The 24,839-nt window shown below is 44.7% G+C and overlaps 1 protein-coding gene across 1 annotated transcript in view; it reads right to left on the bottom strand.

Moving 5' to 3' along the window:
* Window positions 1-7,651: 7,651 nt before the first annotated feature.
* The window catches only part of LOC143373165 (uncharacterized), a 57,882-nt gene continuing 40,694 nt past the window's right edge, over window positions 7,652-24,839 (bottom strand). The window contains exon 3 of the mRNA XM_076820125.1: window positions 7,652-7,851. Within this exon, the coding sequence (XP_076676240.1) occupies window positions 7,652-7,851 (200 nt within the window). The remainder of the gene's footprint in view (window positions 7,852-24,839) is intronic.

Here is a 24,839-nt window from a genome sequence, read left to right as displayed (position 1 = left end):
GGGACAAAAGTAAGTGGACGCATAATAAAATACGTAATAAATAAAATACGTAATAAAATTAATACTTGGTATTGCCGCTTTTTGCTTGAATTATTGCTTCCAAACGTCGTCGATTACTGTTTATTAAATTTTCAATATAATCTTTACTAATATTTTGGAATGCTGACTGTAAACTTTTGAAAAGATCGATCGTGTTATTTCGCTTATCCAATGGAACTTTCGCGTGCAGTAAATTCCATAAGTTCGCTATAGGATTCAAGTCGGGGCTCTGTGTTGGTCATTCAAGCAATTTAATATTGAAATCATCAATGATAAGCCACCAAATTAAACCGTTGACGTAATAAAGGGTTTATTATATGTTTCATTTCTTTTCCCCCAGACTTGCAACTTCATTTTTAGTTGCCGCGACTCGAATTTACTTTCATCGCTCCATATTATATTTTTTCAGAACGATTGTGGCACATTCTTATAATTTTTAGCAAAAGTAAAGCTAACAGTTTAATTTGGCAACGGATCATTGGTGACGCGGGGGTGCATTTCTTGGCATGGATTTGGTACGTTAGCGCAAATTGACGGAATCGCGAATGCAGATAAGTTTATTGATATACTAAACGACAATTTAGAAGAGGCGGTATTAAAAATGGGTCTCCGCGAAGGATTTGATTTCCAACAGGACAATGATCCCAAACACACTGCCACGAAAAGTGAGAAATTTTTGAGGATTCCAATATTAAATTGCTTGAATGGCCGACACAGAGCCCCAATTTGAATCTTATAGCGAAACAATACGATCGATTTTTTCAAAAGTTTGCATTCAGCAATCGAAAATGTTAGTAAAAAGTATATTGAAAATTTAATAAACAGTATTCCACGACGTTTGTAAGCAGTAATTCAAGCAAAAAACGGCAATAAGTATTAATTTTATTATGTATTTTATTTATTACATATTTTATTATGTGTCCACTTACTTTTGTCCCTCTGCAATTTGCTGGCCTATTCAGTATACACAATTTACTTCTACAGAAATCTAAATATTAATTTCAATTATTCACTAAATAATGTATGTACCATAAACATATATAATACATAAATGTAAGTCTATAACAATGGTACTACTTTGACTAAACTTCATTGATAACCATTTCCACTAGCTGTCCACTTGCTTTTGTCCCCGACTGTACATGTTAATACAGCATTTAGCACTGTTAGTAAGCAGAAATATATTTTCCCTGTGGCAGGGTGAATTTTTCAAAATTTGGAACTGCCCCTTTTCGCAGCAAAGCCTTCGATTATTTCTACTAATTCATCAAGAATTCTGCTGTTCGACTCGTCGTGTTTCGTGTACCGTCCACTTTTTGTCGCGCGGGGAAGAAATTTGAAACGCATCGAGATCGGGACACAGCGCTCATAACTTTTCACGACGTATAAAGCTGAAACATAAACCGGAACTCCGGGAGAATTTAATCAACGTCCCGTATGATATATTAGCGACGACGGGGTTATTACTACATATTAGCAGCCGAAGAGGGACAGCTGTCCCACCTACGGATTAATGTATTTACGAAGCTGCACGAAACGATAAAGCGACGGTGCTCGCCGCGTAAAACCACCCCGGGTGCATAAGGAAACGCATCCCCCGAAGTCGGCCAATGCAATATTTTGTCCGGGAGCCCGGAGGAAACGCGACGAGGGGGCTGCTTTATGAACGATACTCCGATAAACCGGAAATTTAATAAACCTGGGAGACACGAGACGAGCTTCGAAGAAGAATCGCGAATACTTTGAAGGAAGACCGTGCCTCATGCTCGAAGATTGTCGTGAAATAAAGTAGGTAGGTACTGCCGCTTCAAAGGGCGAGTCTGCTGAACGAAATATCAGGAAACATAATAACTAAGGCCCGGAAGTTCGAAGCGATAAATAGAATCTGTACCGAGTACTACTGAAGGTGAACCATCCATCTAGCAGTCTAATCCCCGAATCTTGAAATTCGAGATAACGACACGAGATATTCGGTGAAATACGCTGGCGAAGTGGCCGAGCTCGTAACTTCCGAGCTACCGAATGCCTCCCCGAGTAATAAAATCTCTAATTGTTTTTACAGCGGCACTAAAGCCCCTTTTACGCGAGCTCTCGAAAAGAGACGCTGCCCCCTCTCCCGGCGTTCCCTCGAAAAAAGGAAGGAACGCCGGAGATTCGCCGAGATCCATCGTTATCTGGGCCTTGAAGTATAATCAAGACGGAATTAGAAGGACGACGGTGGTTCTGGAAGAAAAATGACCAAAGGCCGGAGCCCGGTGTAGCGTGACGCGAGGGTCGAGTTATCTGGCGTCCGAAGGAAGGGCAGGGACGAAATATGGGTCTCGCGGCCATGGGGGTAGAAATATGTTTGGCGAGAGGCGGCCGGGGGACGGCGTGCACGGCGGCGGTGTTGTACAAAGTCGCCGCATAAATCCCACCCCGCCGCCGCACAGTGGTACATAATGACATTATTTGTTCAAATCACCCTACAGGTCGTAATTTTTCAGAAAACTTGACGATTTTTTTTTACATTCTTTGCAGTTAAATTCTCTATCGATCTGTCTGGCCGAAATTTTGAATTTCGTTGCGGTTTTTTTTATAATTAGCGAATTATACAGCACTTTTCAAAGATCAGTATCTGTGGGCTCTTTTGGCCGGCTGTTCCGAATTTAAAGTCAGATTTTCGAAATTGAAGGTGGTGAATCCAATATGTTGAAGCAAAATTTCAGAAAATGGGCTTATTCGGAAGAAACATAGTGCGTCTAGATTTTAGGGGACGCTGATTACGAATATGAGGTAATTATTATAAAGATCAATTTTTTTATTTGTACCACAAATCTAATACTGTAGATTAAATTGTAAAATTTAAAATTGCGAATGGACATTCGTATTTTGACAAATTTTTACGCATCTCATAAATGTGTACGTGATTTTGTATATTTAAGCCTATTCGTCTGTGTTCATACGCGTTCTTATAGTTGACTTTTCGGATTCAATATTGACGAGCAAGATTTTTAATGTTTGATATTTTTAGAAAGCCTGATTCACTTAACGTTTTATCCCAGTTGCCTTTAGAAATCCGATTTTATTATGTGCAATCCTGTTTGAGGAGCAGAATTTGTGCTTCTGGAAGCAAATCTCTGATTTTTTGTTTATGTACATGTTTAAAAATATCAAGCATTAAAAATCCTGCTCATCAGTATTGAGTCAGAAAAGTCAACTATATTCGGCATATTGGATTCACCACCTTCAATTCCAAAAATCTGACTTTAAATTCGGAACAAGCGGCCAAAAAAGCGCGCAGATACTGATCTTCGAAAAGTGCTGTATAATTCGCTAAATATAAAAAAATCAGCAACGAAATTCAAAATTTCGGCCGGACAGATCGACGAAGAATTTAATTGCGAAGAATTTAAAAAAAAATCGTCCAGTTTTCTGAAAAATTACGACCTGCAGGGTGATTTGAACAAAAAATGTCATTACGTACCACTGTGCGCCGCTCGGCGAGAGTGGAACTGCGGGGTAAGACAGCTCGGTGGACGGCATTAAAGAGAGTTCTATAAGCCGCGAGGCCCGACACGGATACTTTGGTATTTAAATGCTAGGACGTACCTCCGCCGGCTGGCAGGCTAAATGAAGTCGAAAGAGGGTGGCAGATATAAGGGGTCGGTCGAAGAGGTAATAGAAGAGGGGAGGAAGGACAAAGGGGTTTGTAGGTGCGAGTCGACCGGCCGATGGCGGAGGGCTGAACTCGAGGAAGAAGAGAGAAGAACCTCTCTCTGTGTCTGCAGTGGTGATTTAGACGAAACAACGGAACTCGCGGAGACAATGGCTGGAAGAGACGGGAGGGGTAGACCTTCCTACCCAGCCACCCCTCCGCCCGTGTACACCGAACCTTGTCACTGTATGAGAGTATACCCAGCCGCTTAACTCCAAGACGAATGGCGGTAGGAGCGGGCACGGCACACACGCCGGGGCCCGTTCTCGCCGCCTTATTTGCAAACCGATTTTCACGTGCAACGTTGCACAGGCCAAGAGTTATATCGCGGATGTACCACGGGGGCGCTGTCTCGTGATTCACCAGCCGTTACTCGTTCCTCCGGGAACGCGAACCGTGGCTGCCAGCAAGAGGTGTGTTACATACGTGGCGATCGCTTGGGGCGGAGTTTTAATTGCGCCACAAACGTCGAATATACTTTAGGAATTTCGTTGAACTCGGCTGTCTGGAGTTGCCATTTGCGATGGAGTATTAGATTGTTGCAAATAAAATGGTCGTTGATGATTTTTTAATTTAAACTTCTACTTGACAAACCTAATACGTATTTCGTCGATCGAAATAGTCACCATCGACTTCAATACACTTCTCCCAACGCGAAATAAGCGCACCAATGCCTTTCTGAAAGAAATCCAGAGCACGAGAGTGCAGGTTTTACATCCGTTTCTTCTCGAAACACTTTTCCAATCACAAAGCTATTTAGGTGCTTGAAAAAAATGGTAGTCTGTAGGTGGAAGGTCAGGAGAATAAGGAAGGTGAGGGAGAACTTCGCGCTTCAATTTTGTTAACTTTTTAAAGGGTTGTTTTGCAGTGTGTGGTCGAGCATTATCATGAAGCAGTAACACATCGCGTCTATTGACCAATGCCGGCTGTTGAATACGCAGTTTTTCATACGTGATATTAATTTCTTGACAGTGTTTGTTTGAATTTATGGTTTCACCTCGTTTTAAAAATCTTTCGCGGATGAAGGTTCGGTTTCGGCATATGTTTGCGGCTTCATCTGCATCCAACCACTGTGCAGAACGTCGTCGATTGTCATAAAGAAGCCATTTCTCGTCACAAGTACAGTGGTCCCCGGATTATTGACATGCTTTTTCCCCCGGATCATCGGGAAAGACCTACCCACCCCACAGTTTTGCCTCCTCGGTGCGAGCGAGGGCCTTCGGTCCCGGGTAGACCGCCCGTTGACTGCCGAGAGCAATAAAACCGTTGGGTCAGGTAAAATACCCAGTAGAGAAAAATAAAATGTTCATGTTTTTTATAAATGTTGATGAAAGTATTACTAATGGATTCTTTAGGATTTTCCAATGAAAATGAGTTCAAATACGGAGAGATTCGGTGCATTTTTAGTGAACGTCACTACGTTGACTAAGTGTTGTAATTCACACGCGCCATTATACGCGCCAAATCACGCGTGAGACAAGTACTTTTCAAATGATACAAATACAACGCTATCTGCGCGGAAAAGAGCTAAGCTACAAAGCCGCGAAGTTTAAATTGTAGGAAACGGCCATTTCATTTGCAACAACCTAATAGTAACACGACGAAGACCAGAGATAATCGACGCTGTAACGCGTTCAATCGACAGGAATGGAGAGAACGCTTCTGTCGCCAGCGGAAGCAACGGCTACGTACATATGTACAGAAAGGACGCGTCAAAGCAACGAGAGCGTCGGAGGGCAAACGATGAACTTTCGAAGGATGAAACGGGACGCCCTCGTGTCGGTCGCGTGCGGCAGGCGTTGCGTGGCGCGCGATCATCGCGATGAATCGGGGTATCCAGCGGCAGAGACGCTCGCAATAACTGCAGATTGAAAGCAAACAGGTATCGGGAGCTGGCTGGTTGCGCGCTGTTTACAGAGGCCCCCGTTGCATATGCAACCGGCCGACGCTCGTTCCCATCCACCGCACGGCGGCGCTCCGAGCTGTAGGCCTGATTTTTCCGCCAGGCCCCGGGGACGTTCCGTTCGCCCCGATCGAGATTCCTACGCCGCGCACGGTCTTGGGCAGGGCTTGAATAGGTTTCGAAAATAACTGTTTCGAACTGTTATATAAAGGTTCTGACTGAAAGAGTTATGAAGAACCTTTATTCGAAAAACCGTTATAATGAACCTAAATATCAGACTGTATAAGTATAAGTTACGGTTCCTATATAGCACTATAACTTTTATTTTTTAGGTTTTATAACTTTTATTTTTTAGGTTCTTTAACTTTTATTTTTTAGGTTCTTTAACTTTTATTTTTTAGGTTCTATAACTTTTATTTTTTAGGTTTTATAACTTTTATTTTTTAGGTTCTATAACTTTTATTTTTTAGGTTCTTTAACTTTTATTTTTTAGGTTCTTTAACTTTTATTTTTTTGGTTCTATAACTTTTATTTTTTAGGTTCTACATAAGTTACAAAGCGGTTATAGAACCGATTCTTGTAACGATTGTACAGAATTTTACAGTAAATAAACCTATATAAGAACCTAAAAAATAAAAGTTATAGAGCTATATAGGAACCGTAACTTATACTTATACATTCTGATATTTAGGTTCTTTATAACGGTTATTCCGAATAAAGGTTCTTCATAACTCTTTCAAGAACCGAAATCTCTATAATAACAGTATCAAGCCCTGGTCTTGGGTAAATGACCGCGGCTGTAAGTACGCGTATTCATCGAGCGTGCGTAAATGACCACGCGCGCAAACAATTGTTCTTTTCGACGGAGCCTGTGCACCCGACTTTCGCCCTGGCCCGCCTGAATCGCGGCTTGATTCGTCATTGCAGCTAATATTATATAACGCGGCAACTATAAAACTCCGCCGCGGCTGGATCTCTTTCAGCGCGTGCCTCGCAACTACCGCAATGAATATTAAAATGGAGTGGCCATTGTCAGCCGACGATGACACTTTCGAATGGCGGTTTTCATTACCCGTATTTCCCAACGCCGCTATATGTCTTTCCCGGTAGTATGGCGAGCGGGAGATACGGGGCTTTTAATGGCCGTTCATCGAGCGGCACCGAATTTTTCGGCCATTACTCTCGCCCGGCAACGGGGTCGGCCACTTCAATTTCTCCGTGAATAAATCATTAAAAACTGCAGTCGCTGGATTAAATTTCGAGGGACAAATTGGGCGTGCGAATAACCATTGGCGTTATCAACGGAGTGGGGTGGCTATGCTTTGTTGGTCCATCGAATTACGCGCCTTCGCCTGGGTAACCTTTCCCCTTTCCTTGGATAACGAACACTTTACGGGAAACTTTCGTTTTTACATATTTCGAGGCAAATATTTGGTTGACGAACGAGTAGCTAATCACGTCGCTAAGAGTGCCTTTCAGTGGTAGGGTAAACTGCACTGATCATTGGCGCTCCTGATTAAAAAACCAAATATTAACAAGTACAAGTTTAGAAATTACTTTTTTACAATTTCTTATTTTTCTTTCACTACAACACTGCAAAGCCCAGTAGTTCAACCACACATTTTACATCTGGCAACACCATAAAGTGGGAAAAAGGGCTAAGTTTTGGGCGTTTTCTTAAAATTTTGCTGAGGAGTAGGTAAGTGTATTTTGTCGCTTTATAACTAATAGATTGAAATCTAGAGACGCGGTAGCGTCTCGACGCCAAGTACATGAAAGTTATTTCATTAATATCTCATCACGCCTGAAATATTTCCTAAATTTAAAGGGATTTTTCTCATGTAAACCGCATATAAGCTTTCGAATAAGACCAATTTCAATAAAATCGGTCCACGCATAACAGAGATATCGTAATATCGTCTGATGTATCAGTCGGAAACGGTAAGATTTTTCTCCTGACTCTTCTTCTTCTTTTCCAGTCAAAATTTTCGTCAACAAAACACGTATACGCATTACACGCACACCTTCAGCCAACAGAACCTAACACATATTTCTAATTGAGATTTTTGCTTAGGGTGCCAATAATTGTACAGTTTACCCTGCCTGCGCAAACTCTGCGTCGAGAGCTTCTTACTCACCAGTTCTTGAACTCTCACGCTACCGCTTGTAAAGAAACACGGTGCTCCTATTCTCTGCGAACTACCATGGTCACCTACAAGAAAACCGACGAAAGAGAATTAGCATAAAAACGCTGCCCAATCCCGGTAGCAATTCTGACCCACAAAAGCATACCCCCAGAATCACCTGCAACCCCCGCCAGAAGATTCAACAAACGCACAAAGCACCCCCGCTGGAAACACCGATAATTCAGCCAGCCTGGAAACAGCGGTTCGTCTTATTACGCTGACATTTTTCGGCTGGTTTCCCGTTGATAGCGGTTCCGCTTGTCTCGCAGAAATTCGCTCGATACAATCCCCGGCCGATGTCCCTCCACCCCCTCGCTCCTTACAGCCCTCGCGTGCCCCTCGCGCGAAAGGGAAGAGTCGTCGAGACGAGAAGAACGGGGGGGGGGACGGTAGCGATGCGCGAAAAGGGGACAAGAGGGTGCATAGATAGGCCAGATAAAGGGTGGAGGGTGCACGTGCATCCGCGTGGGGGTGTGCACGGAGGGAGGCTGTGCACGAGCACGCGAGGCTTACGTGGGCCTAGGCATATATGTACGTAGGTATGCATATTCGAGGCGGGAAGCCCGGGGCGTGCTTAATTTATCGGCGCAGGCAGCGTCGTCTCAGCTTTTCGATGCTTCTGCAGCCTCGCCCCCCCTGCTACCCTCCCCCTACTTTCCGTTGCAATTTTTAAAGAGCTTCCCGCGTTCTGACACCGGCCCGGAGAGCGAATCGTCGGGGAACTAATTCGCCGTCGCCCCAGGCGGATCCACGCGAGCGTGTTCGGTTACCAGGATCCGAGAGGATCCCGTGACTCGCGAGACGGTAGGGGCGCAGCGGCGAACCAGCCTCGCGTTTTAATTTGCCGTTTCGATACTACCAGCGGCAGCCTAATATCGAGCATCGAAATGAGAGATTCGTGGATAACTGGGACCCCGGAATGAGGAACAAACGACGATAGGCGTGTCCCGTTCCCGGGCGGAATAGCTCCCAAGCATTTTTCCGGGAAGCTGATCGTTAGGCGCGCCTGATGAATCCTGAGGGTTTCCTTTCGATTACGGAGCCAGGGGTTGTAGAGCAGCTTGGATAGTATCAGCGATTTTGTAACTCTGACGCGTTTTCAGGGAAGGTTCTGAGAGGTTTGAAAAAGAGGCACAGGAAATTGGACAATTTGGTGTAACTAAGGAAATCGAGGGGAACAGATTTCACACCCTGTTAGGTACTCGATTCGCGAGTCGAACCTCGATTTCAGGGGACTATGGTGAATGATCTCTGCGACGGGTTAGGAACCTTTGGTCTTCCACGTTGGTGAAACTTATCTGTTCTTCCCGCGGAGTTGGCTGTTTTCGTGGACACGCTTGAAAAATTATTCGCGCGCACGGGGATACGGAACAACAGAGAATTTGACAATTCCATTTTCCATCGAATCCGGTGTATCCATCGAAGGCGGGATTCGATATCGATCGCGCGGACAATCGGGGAGGAGGGATAAATCTCCGCAGGACTAAAATAATGCGATATTGGCGCGAAACTGTGGAAGAACCAGGGGACTTTATTAAATTCTTCGTCGCAGTGCGCGGCCTGAATTAAGGTCAGCGGATTTGCCAATGAATCCATCCGTCAGCTAGTGGCGAAATTCAGCCAGAGGGATTTCGACGTCGGCTCAGATCCCGCAGTCGAAGCCACGCTGCAAGCCGAGCGCTCTGCATTCAATTCGTGAAACACCCGCGAACTACGCTGATTTGGAAGTTTCCCCTGACTTCGGTATCAGTTTCTGACAGTGGACAAATCTATGGATTCGCCGGCTACCCTGAATTTACCTGCGGGGATACGGCTAGTTGAGAACGTCACCCTTGAAACGCTTCGACTGGATTAGTTGTAGATTTCGAGTGAAATAGATTCTAGATTCTAAACAGTCGAATGCAGGGGAGACCGGGGCTGAAAGTTCCGATTTCGATGAAACATTAAGAATGACTGGAAAATAATGCAGTTGTTCTCTTCACTATTGACTAATTTCTTGTTAAATTTATTATATTTTCTGAGTTTAAGCTTGTATTTAATATATTGTAATAGGTTTTCCATAGAAAGTAATTTATTTTTGGCTGATCGGAGCGGAACTTCTTACCCCTGTACGGGGCGAGTTGTTATCGCATTGGGGTAAGTTGTTACTAACAAGCGAACATCCCGAACCCGGAAATTCGAAAAAATCTGAAACTTTGTGTATATGTAGAGAATTTCCTCCTGATTACAACGCAATTTTTGTTCGCTGCCCAAATTCACTCTAAGGGAGTGTAATTGAACGCTGAAAATCCGATTATTTACAGATTTTGTGTTATAACTCGTGAACTGTAAAATAATTTTTTTACCAAATGATAGATCTAATTAAAAGAAGTAACTTTTGTCTTGAAACTTTTTTTTATCTTTTACACTTCGCGAGTTATAACACAAAATCGGAAAATAGCCGAATTTTCAAGGGTTAATTTCACTCCCTTCGAGTGAATTTGAGTAGCAAACAGAAATTGCGTTGTAATCAGGAGGAAATCCCCTACAAGTTTCAGATTTTTTTGAATTTTCGGGTTCGGGAGCTTCCCTTGTAAGATATAAGAGTTGCCTTTTAATCAAATATTTCAATTTCTAATGAAATAAAACAGAAGTTTATTAATAATGTTTATTTACGAAGGTCCAGGCCAACAAAAGTGTATTATCTTTAAAAGAAAACCAAAACGATGTAATAACCATAAACATTATCTTTGGTATAAAAACTATAATCTACTAATCAGTCTTATATTCAACTATATGTAGGTACCTACTTATTGAGATTTGTACTTGTAGCTTACTATGGACTCTTCTCCACATTGCAGTATTTTAATAAATCTCGATGGAATCATGTGGAAGATATTGAATTCTCTACCGACAGTTTTTATTTATCTTTACGCATAACTACGATTGAAGTCGTGTCCCTTTCCGCCTTTCATTCATATGTTCGCATCTTAAAGCACAGCAGAAACAATTTATGCATTTGCGGCGGGGCAAGTTTTTACGGTAACAACGTGCCCCTACCGACACAGTAGCAATTTCAAAGACTATTCTGCTTATACATATATCCAACAGATAAACACTATTACACCATGCTCTTAAATGTCATTTGATCCATAATTAAATAATTGAAATAGACCAAAAAATAATGATAGAACAATTTTTACTTATCTGGTACGCGACTAATAGGTCCTTGCTTACAACCACACAATTCGCTGTCGCGGACGCTATTAAAGTACGTGACAGAGTGGCGTGATCAACTCACACGGAAAAAATAATTTAATGTACAACGCTCTTTTTATTTTGAAGACAGAGCCGTCGGAACAACTTACCCCCGGAACTTTTATCCCCGGTCTCCCCTACTGAGGCGGTGATCAAGAATCAACGTTTTATTATTCTATTTACTATCATTTCAATTTATGCTCCGTTGTTATTGATAATAGTACGGAAAACTAATTACTGTAAAAGCTATAATTCTACAGACGAGCCAAAGCTTAACCGACTAAACTTATTGCACGTTATTACACTAGGGTAAATAGTGCAGCTGTTCAGTGAAGTTAATAACGGATATAGAAATTGAATTTTTGCAAAACGTATTAAACGAATTTTCAATTAATCCAGGCTGGTTATTAAATCGCGACGAATGAAGCGAAGAAGCCCCCGGGTAGTAATTTTCGAATTGATTTGACTTTCGGGGATGCAGCGACGCTCATCTGCCTCTCCCCTGTAATCAGCCGATTTTATTCAAGATGAAAGATAAACGTGCAGCAACTTCATCAGAAAAATTTCAGCAAGTCAAACATTCCAGCTTCGTAGAGCACACAGCAGGGAATCAATTAAAACTCAAAAAGCAGGAGTAGCTTTCTGTACTATGGGAATTTAACAAACACTCCGGTTTATGCAACCACACGTTCCTTAAATCCACCCTCTGGGTTCGTTTCTTTTACACGAAACGAGGGAATCGGAGGGAAAGGCACATTCTTTCCCGTCGTAAAGATTTCGTCTTGCAGCGTAAAGGCAACGTTAACGCGTAGAAAGCTGCGCCGATATCGAATAGCTGTGAATATGGCTTTTTGCAAGTTTACACGCACTGTAATACCCTCGCCAACAGTGTGAAATGCCTTCGCACACACAGCCCGGCTTTTCCTCGTTCGTTTACCATAGACTTGCTCCTTTTTCCTCTGTCGTTGGAACAGAGTGCCAGACAGAAGTGATTTTCCGGTGGAAAAGGAAGGAAAGCGAAGCGGGAACGATCCTTGATTGGTCGATAACGATCTCGTTAAGAGTAGCACCGCGGTGATTATCCGATTCCTGGAGAAATTATTTTCACGGGGGAACTCTTGAACGTCGTGCAGCTCGAAATTTAACCAGAGGCAACGAACGAGCGTAATGTATGCAAAAAATTTGAAAAGCTTTCGCTATTATCACATTATTAGCAATTGTCGATTCGGTTTCACAGTTGTAATTTCTATGAAGCTTTTATACAGTGTTAAGAAATTCTATGAGTTGATGCAGCTTTTACTGATTATCTCCTGAGAACAGCAAATCTCGAGCATAAACAGAGTGTGGCCAAATTATTATACTCAAAACATTTTCGTCAATTTTTGGGATCGTTTTAAAATGAATTTAACATAATTAAAAAAAAATCTTATATTGGCAAATAAAGGTTCTGAAAGGAAACTCTGTTAGCTTTGCAAAACACTCATGAAAATTTGTCTACGATCATGAATTCGCAAGTTATAGGTGTTCAAAGTGAAAAGTACCTTTTTTGCTTTAGTCGTGAATAACTCGGTCAATAAAAATCTTAAAACAAAACCAAGAAAAACGAAATTAAAAATAAATGTTTGCTCTATAAGAGCTCTTCCTTGGATTTAACGGAGACAATTTTTTTTGGGCCGTGCATACGTTCAAACTAGGCAAAAAATTCTGAAACTTCGTTTCCTGTGCTTCATATTATTATTATTTGCTAAATATTATTTGCGATCATTTTTCGCAGAGATACAGCCATTCCATCGCTTAAATTTACAAAATCTCAAACCTTTTTGTTTGAGTATAATAATTTGGCCTCCACTGTATTTTAAATACCTATAGAGAATGGATCTGCGTGCTCGAACTCTGTAGCAAACTTGCGTGAAATATAGTAGAGAAAAGGTGGTATTATGGCCCCTTTAACGCACATAACCTTATTAGTTTCCCTACATTTTAAGTAAAAATTGAAAACAATTTAAATTATGAATCAGATTTTAGGAAGATCGATAAAACTGGGGAGCCATTTTACCACCCCTTCCTCTACAGTATTCCCTCGTTATAAGCTCATCAATACTCACAAACGAGCAGCTATCATGTCGAAACAGGAGTATAAAGAAATCAGTCGCAAAAACATGTTCCTACACGTTATAAGCTCGCTGACACTGAAACGAGCGTATAACGAATACACGCTGTCCTGTATATTCAGAAGTCCATTCCACATTTGTTCTCCTAGTTCTACAACGATCTACAGCCCCAGAAGAGTTGTAAATAGGGAACTTCCCCCGAGCACTGAATTAATTTCCCGACACAGAACTACGTTAATATTACACCTACAGTTTAGAACCCACGTATGAAACTATTTCAAAATTCCTTGCCCACAAATCTTCCATTCCACTTGCTATAGCTACGACGCGCTCCCACACGGATGCCAATACTGCATTTGCAACGCGACGTACATTGTCACGTCGCGTGTTTTTCGTCGCTCGGCTCGCGGAATTCGCTGTATAACCATCGCGCCGCGATATTTTTCCGGGGAAAAATCCAAAAGCGACGGCTTTACCGCCGCGGTGGAAATAAATTAGCCGGTTCAGAACGGCAGCGTCGCATGTGCTAATGTGAATTTGTGGCGTTACGGGCATGAAACATAGCTGCGCCGTGGCTGATTCCGGCAGGCTCGCATGCACAACTCGCCGACCTGCCAGTAGGGACACACGGGTTTAACGAGAATCGCATCGGGTGCATCAGACGCGCGGCATGGTGGCGTAAACACATTGCCCCTATCGATCGAGCCCACCCCCCGGGGGAGAGCCAAAGAGCGGTGTGAGAAATTACAGGTGATTGCATTCCTACCCTCGATAATGCAGTCTGGCCGCCGTCAGACGAAAAAAATCGTGCGGCCTACTGCGCCAAAGAGCGTTCGAAGCTGCGCGCACATTCTGGCAACCCCCGACGGGATGGAAGCTTGGCAGGGTGTAAGGGAATTCGTGGCGCAGCCCAAAAGGAGGTGATGCCTTTCGGCAAAACTGAAAAGTAAGTTGAAAGTGTGCAGTGAGATTTGTTTTTATATCAGGGGCTTACTTATGAACGCAGTGCAAGCTCGCCTAATTTCGCCAACCGTAAATTGGAATCGTTCTCTGTCGAAGGGTTCTTGATATTTTTCCATCTAATTACTTTCTTCGCGAGATATTACCTGCGAGTGGCGATATTACGTGCTAGGCGATATTAGATGCACTTACCCTACATCCACCTCCCTTTCAGTTTGAGTAGTATAGTAAAGAGAGTTCTAACCCAAAGTTGAGTTTTGCGTTCAATACACGTTCAGAGTGGTACGATTAGACGTTCGATACACGTTCAGAGTGGTATGATAGACGTTCAATACACGTTCAGAGTGGTACGATTAGATGTTCAATACACGTTCAGAGTGGTACGATTAGACGTTCAATACACGTTCAGAGTGGTACGATTAGACGTTCAATACACGTTCAGAGTGGTACGATAGACGTTCAATACACATTCAAAGCGGTACGACTAGACGTTCAATACACGTTCAGAGTGGTACGATAGACGTTCAATGCGCGTTAAAAGTGGTAAAATAGACGTTCAATACACGTTCAAAGTGGTACGATAGACGTTCAATACACCTATGGCGCCAGTACCACTCTGAACATGTATTAAACTTCTATCGTACCACTCTGAAGTGTGTTGAACGTCTAAACGTACCACTTTGAACGTGTATTGAACGTCTATCGCACCACTCTGAACGTGTATTGAACGCAAAACTCAAATTTGGGTTAGAACTCTCTTTACTACACTACTAGTTTGTTCTACGAATTCCGATACACTCCGTGTAATAGCGAGAGTTTCAAATTGGGAATCAATTTTGGGGTAGTCAAAACTTCCATCTGCTGGATGGTATGCAAAGGTAGGAAAATGGTGGCTCGCGTTATTAATATAATCGTGCGTGATGGAGCTAAAGAGAGAAGCAATTGCTCGAGCCCACTCGTCGGCGTAAGTTAAGAGAGGCAAGGGTCGAGGATTGAAGAACTCGAAAGGGGACGAGTAACCCTCCGCCGACTAGCGTTACGTAATTGCTTATTGTCGAGCGCCAGTCGGTAGTAACAAGAACGTTTCCTAGCGCGGTTGTAAGATTTCTGGTGAAAATACGCGAGCCCGTCGGGGCCAGGTTTCAGCCACCCTCCTGTCGACGAGGGTTTCGGCGGCTATTCGCTCCGTCCCTCCTGTTTTTTTCCAGCTACGCGACCGATCGTGCCTCAACACTTTGCAAATTGCCTCGTTTCTCGCGAACAAATCCCGTCTTAATTGATACCTGGCCGCTATTCAGCAGCGCCGGCGGAGTTTGCACGGGCGCCCCCGTTATCGCGGAACACGCGAGCGTAACGGAACGAATCGAGTTATCAGACACGGGGGGGGGGGGGAGGGACAAAAGAACCGACGAACAAACGCGATCGTAACGAGCGATCGCGGAACTTTCCGGTGAAATATAAAATATGAACCCTTCGTACTCGCGCCTCTATCTCCATATCCGTTACTCTTCCGATACCCATTGACCCGAATACCATCTAATTAAATTCTTTCCAATCTCCACTCCCAGGATATCGTACTTCCACGTTGCCTCACAATTTCCTTACCTTCCCAAAGTAACTTCCCTTTATTCACAGTTCCACGATCTACCGAGTCCCCTAAAAAATCGCACCGGATTCCTACGAGATCCCCCACGATCAAAATATCATTACGCAACACTCCCGCGAGAGTCAAGACTCCCACGGTTCGAATAATAGATGCTGGAAAAGAATCTCCTCGACGTCCGTTCCCCACTGGCGACACCGCTCGACCGTCAGCCCAGATCTTATCCTATTTGCAACTGTTTCAACCTGTTGCGAGCTCGCGACGCTGTCGGCTGAAAATTTGACCGGAACGTAACCCGTGTCCCCGAGGGGGTGGAATACCTAAGTTCCGAAGCTTTTGTCCGATCTCGGTTCCCTCGATAAACCGTGACGGCGGTCGCCTTGGGCGGGTTTATGGGCCGGCTCGCTCGTATGCACATGAATATGCGCATACGGGGTATACATGGGACACACGGATGACTGACCGTTATTGGAAAACAGTCGGTACACTCGATGGACTAGGAAACGAAATATATCGGCGCTACTGGCTGCCGCGATCTCCCTGGCCCCGATCTGTCACACAAATCACCCCCCTGGTTCGCCAACGTGGCCATCCCTCACGTCCGACCCTCTGCCCCCGCGCCAGACGCGCAATCTCAACCTTTACCCTCCCGCGAGCGGCCGCGTAAATATCCATTTTCGATTGATATTTACTAATGAACGGCTGCGTCAAACAATCTCCGCCGATACGTTAATCATCGTTTGCGTGGCACAGTCCCGCCGCGTTCGGCAACGTCGGCGTTCAGAGACGGTGGCAGTGTAATGACGTTTAACTATGCCCAGGCATCGTTGACGGTAATAAAGTCCCGATCTAGAGACGCGGGAGCGTCTTGACGCCAAGTACAGGAAAGACACCCTGTATATGTCGACTGTCGCTACCGTGTACTTACTATTACCCGGCCGAAAGAAGATCCCCAAGAGGCGGGCTCGAGCATTACAGTCCGTCGCTATGACGATTGATCGAATCACCTATTTGGGCACATTTTTAAAGACGCGGCACACGTATTTTGGTTATTGGCTGAAGTAGGCACATACATTGTCGCACCGCGCGACGAAGAGAGCGAACAAAACACATCGAGATCGGGTGGAATAGAGCGATCTGACCGACGAGCGCCAAAGCAATAGCGTAGGCATCTCAGACGGTTAACCATTAATATATAATAACATAAAAATTTCCTTATTTTTCACAATATATTCAGGAAAGTATTATCATTGGTTTGGTTAGATTTTTCTGATTAAAATAAACCCAAACGCAATGTCGCACAGATTGTTTGAAAAATAAGGAAATTTTTATGTTATTATATATTAATGGTTAACCGTCTGAGATGCCTACGCTATTGCTTTGACGCTTGTCGGTCAGATCGCTCTATTCCACTCGATCTCGATGGGTTTTGTTCGCTCTCTTTGTCGCGCGGTGCGACAATGTATGTGCCTACTTCAGCCAATAACCAAAATACGTGTGCCGCGTCATTAAAAGTGTGCCCAAATAGATGATTCGACCAATCGTCATAGCGACGGACTGTATCGCCCGAGCCCGCCTCTTGGGGATCTTCTTTCGGCCGGGTAATAGTACCTTTACTCGTCGCGGAGCTATTCCAACCTAACCTGAAACGTATTTCATTAATATCTCATCATGCCTGCAATATTTTCTAAATTTAAAGGCATTTTTCTCATGTAAACTGCATATAAGCTTTCGATTAAGACCAATTTCAATAAAATCGGTCCACGCATGACAGAGATATCGTAATATCGTCTCATGGATCAGTCGGAAACGGTGATACAGCGAAAGTCGGGAACGAAAAAGGGTAATAATAATTACAATATAAAAAAAGATCTGAAATCAAAATGAGCTGCAAGTACATATTATCATACATTCCATTACTCGTAACGCGGACATTCTAATCCCATGAAAAAGAATCCCAGTTAAAAACATTGTCGAAAATTAATATCTTTACAAAACTAATGATACACAAAAATGGCGCCAATTATCACAATGGCTATTTATGCAGAGAAAAAAAATGTATTAAATAATATTAAGCAGATATATATGTTGTAAAGATACTAATTTTCGACAATGTTTTTAACTGGGATTCTTTTTGATGGGATTAGAATGTCCGCGTTATGAGTAATGGAATGTATGATTAATATGTACTTGCAGCTCATTTTGATTTCACATCTTTTTTTTATATTGTAATTATTATTACCTTCTATTTTTTTGTGACACTCTTTTTCGTCCTCGACTTTTTCATGTGCTTGGCGTAATTTTTTTACTTTTTTGAAGTCTTTTATGGGGATAGTATTTACGGGCGAAATTAACGCGAGGCGGCGCGTTACACTGGTGCGATAGCTAAACCCAGACCGATTTTATTAAGCACCCTTTAACGCTGTAATTTCAACGCGTTTCGGCGAGTAATGCCGCCTATCCGATAGAAATACAGTTCCGCGGCGGATTACGATAATAATCCCGACCCCGAGGCACGATAATGATCGCAGGTGGATATTGAAATCTCTATAATTTTCATAATTATTTCCGCGATCATTTGCTGGCAACCGAGAGCCGCGAGGAGCGAGAGGCACCGAGGAGCCGCCGTTGCTTCGCCGGGTTTAGAGCGCGATGTTCTGGCAACGTCGATGCCTGATACAGGGTCCAATTTCGTCGAGACTGGGAACGCTAGACAGGGACAATATTCTTGAGCGGTTGTAATACGAAACAAATTGATAGCCACTTCCGCGAAAGGGGTGGATTGTGAACGCGGAGAGGTGGCTGAATGCGTTTCACATACACTGCGCGATTTTTATCGCCCGGGCTGTGTTAGCAGCCTATACCAACCCTCTTACCTTCTGCCGCTCCCGAGCGAGGCTCGTTCGATCCTCTGGACCCATAAAGGCAATAACTCGCAATTTACGGGGTCAACAGTTTGGCTGCGCATAAGGTGAAGCCGAGCCAAGCTGGCACGAGCCGCGCCTACGTTTTTCAATTTCAACAGTCGAAAACAGCGACTGCCGAACGACCCATTGAAAATACTCCCTCGTAAAAGTACACCCTCGTTTCTCCGTTCCCTCGATCTGATTTTTCGAGTTCCCTCCTGATCCTGACGTTCCACAGCTCCTGGCATAATTGCGGGGCTACCGTTTCATCGACTCGCCGCGGACTTTATTAGCTCATGGAGCGAAGTCCCCCTAAAACAAAGCCTCGAAGTGATGGACCAATTTGACATGATCCAAAGAAACGCTGGGAATGGACGAGTAATAGAAGAACAAAATGGCTGGCGAAAAGAAACTCGCAGATGGCTGTTGACTCGGGCTACAATCACCCCTCTACAAAGAACAATGATGAATCGTAGTTTGATGACGATAAGAAACCTTGATAAAAGCTGATATTGTGATGGGGAGTCGGTGATACGCTATCGATGAAAGAATCCATTGTCTGGGAGAGAATGGGAAAAACATGGTGATTGGCTTGATTGAACCTTTAAAGGACGCCATCCTGGGCTGTGGTGTGGAATGCAACGTGTCAGGGAATGCAAAGGTATTTCTCGCTAGAACCGTAGAAACGGTAACTGAACGCGGTGAAGATCGTCCCAGCGCAAGTTTTTTCCAAGCCTCAGCCGCACAGTGGTCAAAAATCGAGAAAACCTGCCCAAAACATGTAGGTGACCTTTGATTTGTACAAAAATATGTATACTAAGGTTTCCGAGGTCGCTGATTACGAAACTGAAGTCAAAATTGCGAAAAGCAAAGTGGCGCACCCAATATGGCGGACGCGCATATAAAAAAAAAACATCCGATTTGGTCTAAACTTGGTATCCTGGAATTTTCGAGGTCGCTGATTACGAATTTGAGGTAAAAAATTGCAAAAACAAAATAGCGGACTCAATATGGCGGACGCGCATATCAGAAACACATCAGACTTGGTCTAAACTTGGTATCAGCAACCAACAGCCAAATCCTGCTTCATCTATAGAACTGAATGGAGTATTTCGACTAAATATACGTATACTTGATGAAAATCGAATATATAAAAGTGGGATTGGTTTTTAAAAAAATAAAGGTTTTTTTCGTCATGAATTTTTCTCAAACTCTTTTAAAAAATTTGTCAACGCAAGTTTGCAGCGCTTATTACACCATTAAACTTTTGTTTGAAACATTTTTTCTGTCTGTTGTACTTTAGAAGTTATACGCGAAAAAGTGGGAGCGCCTATTTGACTTTGAGCGTAGTTTTCACACGCTTAAAGAGCGATAGGGCAGGGATGAAGCATACCGTTGTTCTTGTCTTGAGTCACTCTATAAACCCACAAAGTTGCGTTCCAATCGAGGAGTCCGGAGTTCCATTTGTACTTTAACTTATTAAAAAATGTCCTAACTCCAAAGTTGCAAAAAGTAGCAAATGGAAATAACTCTTTCAGACTCTTTACACTCGTGTGAACAAGTTCCAAGAAGCCAAGGTAGAGCAAATCGGAACTTTTTTTTTGAGAGGCTGTCAAAGTACAACACCTGTAAGTTTAGACTAAATCTGATGTTTTTCTCATATGCGTTCCGCAATTTTTTTTGCAATTTTAACATCAGACTCGTAATCAGCGACCTCGAAAACTCCACGATACAAGGTTTAGACCAAATTTGATGTTTTTCTCATATTCATTCCCCATTTTTTTTTGCAATTTTAACCTCAAATTCATAATCAGCAACCTCGAAAACTCCAGGGTACCAAGTTTAGACCAAATCAAATGTTTTTCTGATATGCGCGTCCGCCATATTGGGTCCGCCATTTGTTTTTTTTTTGCAATTTTGACATCAGATTCGTAATCAGCGACCTCGAAAACCTTAGTATACTTATTTTTGTTCAAATCAAAGGTCACTTTCACGTTTTGGGCAGGTTTCCTCGATTTTTGACCACTGTGAGCCGAGCCCAATAGCGTGGTGTACCACGGCACAGAACAATGTTTTGCCAAGTTTCTTCTGCCCCCCCCCCCCCCCCCCAGGAAAATGATAGGCGCTGTGACTGCCTCGGAACCTCGACGTGCCCTTAATAAATTCGTTTATCCGACCCATTCCATCGCGGCCTCTTACTTTTCCGCGACGACGCGGCACAAAGAGGGAGAAACGTTTCGATTTAAGCGAAGCTTTTCAATTATAAAGCGTTCCCCGTTCCAGGGCCGAGCGGAGAGCACAGGCTACGCTTCAATTCCCTCGTCTCCTTCGTTTCCCAGCCAGCAGCTTCCCTATCCGACTGTCACTCTTTCTTCTCGCCTCCCTTTCCGCCGCGCCGTTTTTCCCCGAGAAGCCAGCGGACGCTACCGACATACCGCGGCTGGCCAGAGTCGCCGCAGCGCTCTCGCTTCCGGTGGCTGGAACGGTCCGCAGGGCTCCAAGACCAGCGGCGACGGCTACGCCTGCCCTCTTCCTGAAAAATCGACCAGAAAACGATCCCCGACGCTCTTTTCGGCCGCTCCTTACCATCCTCTCCCTTTGTTCCGCCATCAACCAGTTCGCGCCGCGTTTCCCTGGCCCGTTTATATCCCGAAGATGCCCCGGCCTCGTTACCGGGAATGTCGCAACGAGTTCAAGCGGAATTTCAAGGAGGGCCGCAAACGACGTCACTTCCGCCCGAGATGCTCGGCGATATCGGACACAGGAGATCGTCCTGATGGATCAAGGAATCGTCTATGGCCTGGAAACGCCACCTCCCGCCGCCATCGGACCACCCCTACCCCCGCAGCGGATCGAACGATCCGATTATCGCGAGAAAACAGTCGCGCCCCTTTGAAGAACGGGGTCACGGATATCGACGCGCTCTCTTTATGGGCCGTTTAGAACGCCCCCAATTTGCGAGCGATGATTATGCAACGCGCAAACGGTGTCTACGAAATTGTCGAATCGGCGGCGTAGGAGAGCAGCGCAGGCGGCTGAATAGGATGCAGCCATTCGGCCTGCGAAACTTTGGGGGCAGAGGTATTGGACGCTGAAGAGGCCAGGGCAAGAATCCCGTGGCAGTAGCCTGGCCGATCAATGCCACGGCAGAATCCCCCCCTTTCACCCCCCCCTCGTCGTCTTCTCCACCGTCATCTTCGCTCACCCTCCCGGCGTCGCGAAACTTCAGCTTCCTCTCGTTCCTCCGCGTTCCTGTCCTCCAGCCTCCGCCGTTCCCTTCTTTCGCCCCGTAGAATGGAAGACCGCGGCATCGCTCGAAGGAGACCATTCAAAATCTGCCTGTGAATTATTGAAACTGGATCACCGGCTGGGCCCCATTTATACGCCTCGAAGTGTCCGGGGAAATGCCGCGGGGGCCATTCAGACGAAAGCGTACGCCAAGGATAAGATACACTGGGAGGAGGAACGGTGGAAGCTACCAAAAAATTATACGATTCAACCACCATTATCCTCGCCCAGGCTGCCATCCCTGTATTCAAACGGCCTATTACCATTATTCTGTATGTAATGTAACCGCCCCTGACCAGGACAATGTGTGGAACTGATAAACGCGCGGCGATGGCGTCATACGTGTCGAATGAAAATAGAAACACGCTGGACTGACAATGGGGACAAAGCACGAGACAATTGGTGTACTGGAATAGACTACAATGGTACACGAAACAATCGACGTTCCCTTCCAAAAAAGGAGCCGCCTATTATCCAAAGCCTCCCTGCTCCAAGCGACCTGCGCATCGGTTCACGTAACGTTCCCCCGAACGCTCACCTTCCAGAGTTCGCAGAGGACAACAATTAAGGGGGCCATCTCACTGGGCCTTCAAGTGCGTGCGTAAGCTCACCCAGCTAGGAAAAGCGTGCACGTATACGCAATGTAGTAAACAAACCGTTTCATCCAACTTTCGTCCTGGAATCGGCGCGAAGGAAGTTTTTGAGGGTATAGTTGCCTCCAGTAGATATCAGTGCAGGGTGGTCTGGTGCGTTTGAACGCTAATAAGCGCCGTACGTTGAAATAATAATGAATTTATGACTCGAGAAATGACAGAATGAGGCTTCAAGGATTCTCCGTCACCGGCGCTGATAGTATATTCGAGCCACGTAGCACCAGTTTTTACGTATACGCGATGTAGTAAACAAACCGTTTCATCCAACTTTCGTCCTGGAATCGGCGCGAAGGAAGTTTTTGAGGGTATAGTTGCCTCCAGTAGACATCAGTGCAGGGTGGTCTGGTGCGTTTGAACGCTAATAAGCACCGTACGTTGAAAAAATAATGAATTTACGACTCGTGTACTGTGACAGACCCGAGAAATGACAGAATGAGACTTCAAGGATTCTCCGTCACCGGCGCTGGTGGTATATTCGCGCCATGTACCACCAGAACCGGTGAGTCCCAACTGGCCGATAAATGTAGGAGAGACATAGTTGCTAATACGTATTGAGAGTCGTATTACGTTGTTGCCGCATTTACCCTATTACTATTTTGTCGTCAGAGAAGCTTGAACGAATCACGGTGAATAAAGAATTAAACTCAAATAAAAGATACTTTATGTTTATCCGTTATTCGAAGCATCGAATAGCACGATTTATCTTTATTCCAAACACCACGGATGAAAAAATTTATTTGAAGTGAATTTATTCGACGGCGAAAGATAATTTTTTTTTATACGAAGAACGTTTATTCGAACCGTCGAATAAGGTTTTCATCTTTATCCGTAGTTTATTCGACTTTTATCTGAAGGCTTCGAACAACTCTCGGCAGCGTGTTTATCCGAATCGGCGCGATCTCTCTTCCTTCAAGAGTATTCCTTCACGAGTATTCCTTCAGGACTTCTCGATAAAAAGATAGAACTCTGTGTCAATAGCGCGGCAGAGACAGAGAGAACAGAACATGTGGCAACTATGCGTAAAAAATTTATCTACCCGGAGTACCGGGAGATGTCGTCTCTGTACAAGTTCTTTTTATCGACCGCAGTAGTTTCATTAGTGTCCGTTTGTTTACTGGGAACGCTTCGATCGATTCGGACCACAACAAAATTGAGACGGCCCCCTTAAATCCACGATTAAGTAGCGCGTTCGCGCCGAGAGCGTCAGGGAGGATCGAAATTAACGTTCACTGGGTTACCATCGACACGGCGGACTATTTATCATGCGTATCGTTCCCCGGAGTCAGGGAGGTGGTCGGGGATCCCGGGGAGTACCATCTAAGGGCTCGTGAACTATCGAGCGTATCCGCGATCGGGCTTCGTCGTCGGCGCCTTGATCGTGAGACAGAGAACGATCCAGCGAAATTGATTGAACGGGTAGCCACGCGCAGCCTGGAGCGTCGTCTTTGATCGGGATAAAGTGCTGTCGAAGCTGGATATGCAGAGGAGATGACGGAGCTAGGAAGCACGGGCGGAGAGGGTGGATCGGTTTTGTCTGTTCATTTGGCGAGTAACGAAGTTACATCCGAGGCGGCTAACCTAATCATTCGACCACACCGATCGCGCGTCTATCTTGCCCAGCTATCCGCCCATTTCACTGCTACCTCCCTTCGGCTTCCACGCGGTCATCCTCGCTCGCGGCTGCTTTTTCATCATCGCCGAATCGTCTGCAGAAACGGCTCCACTGTGCCTTTTCTACGTCCCCTCCCCTGGTTCGCCTCGTTGGGTTTTTCGTTGTGTCGGCCATGAATACAAAGGAGGGTATTACGCCACCCGGCCAGGGCGCGGGGCGGATGGAAATAATCTCGAACACGAGGTCGACGGGGTATCAACTTTTTAATGGAAAATTAATTGGGAGACGCCACGGGGAAAGTCTCGATATCGTCTGTGTCTTTGCGCGGATCTTGTACCGTTGAACGCGCGGTTAATTAGGTAAATTGTTTAGATTCGTGGGGAGCGAGGGGATGACGAGTGTGTGGCAACGATAAGAATGCATGATCGAGCGGCACTTGGCGTTGGGATGGGTAACGATAGAGGGAGGGAGGCGGGAAAAGAAGAGGCGAAGAAGGCAACGGCAGCGATACAGGTCCTTTGACGCAACCTTTCCCGCTTCCTCCGCCCCTAATTTGCCCTGAATAGCAGCTGATTGATCAAGATTGAGTAAGACGGAGTAACGTAATTACGTATACCGGTGATCCCGACGTGTACACCGGCAGG

This window comes from Andrena cerasifolii, chromosome 1 (genome assembly GCF_050908995.1).
Source record: "Andrena cerasifolii isolate SP2316 chromosome 1, iyAndCera1_principal, whole genome shotgun sequence".
NCBI classification, from domain to species: domain Eukaryota; kingdom Metazoa; phylum Arthropoda; class Insecta; order Hymenoptera; family Andrenidae; genus Andrena; species Andrena cerasifolii.
This window is presented reverse-complemented; position numbering and strand designations above follow the sequence as displayed.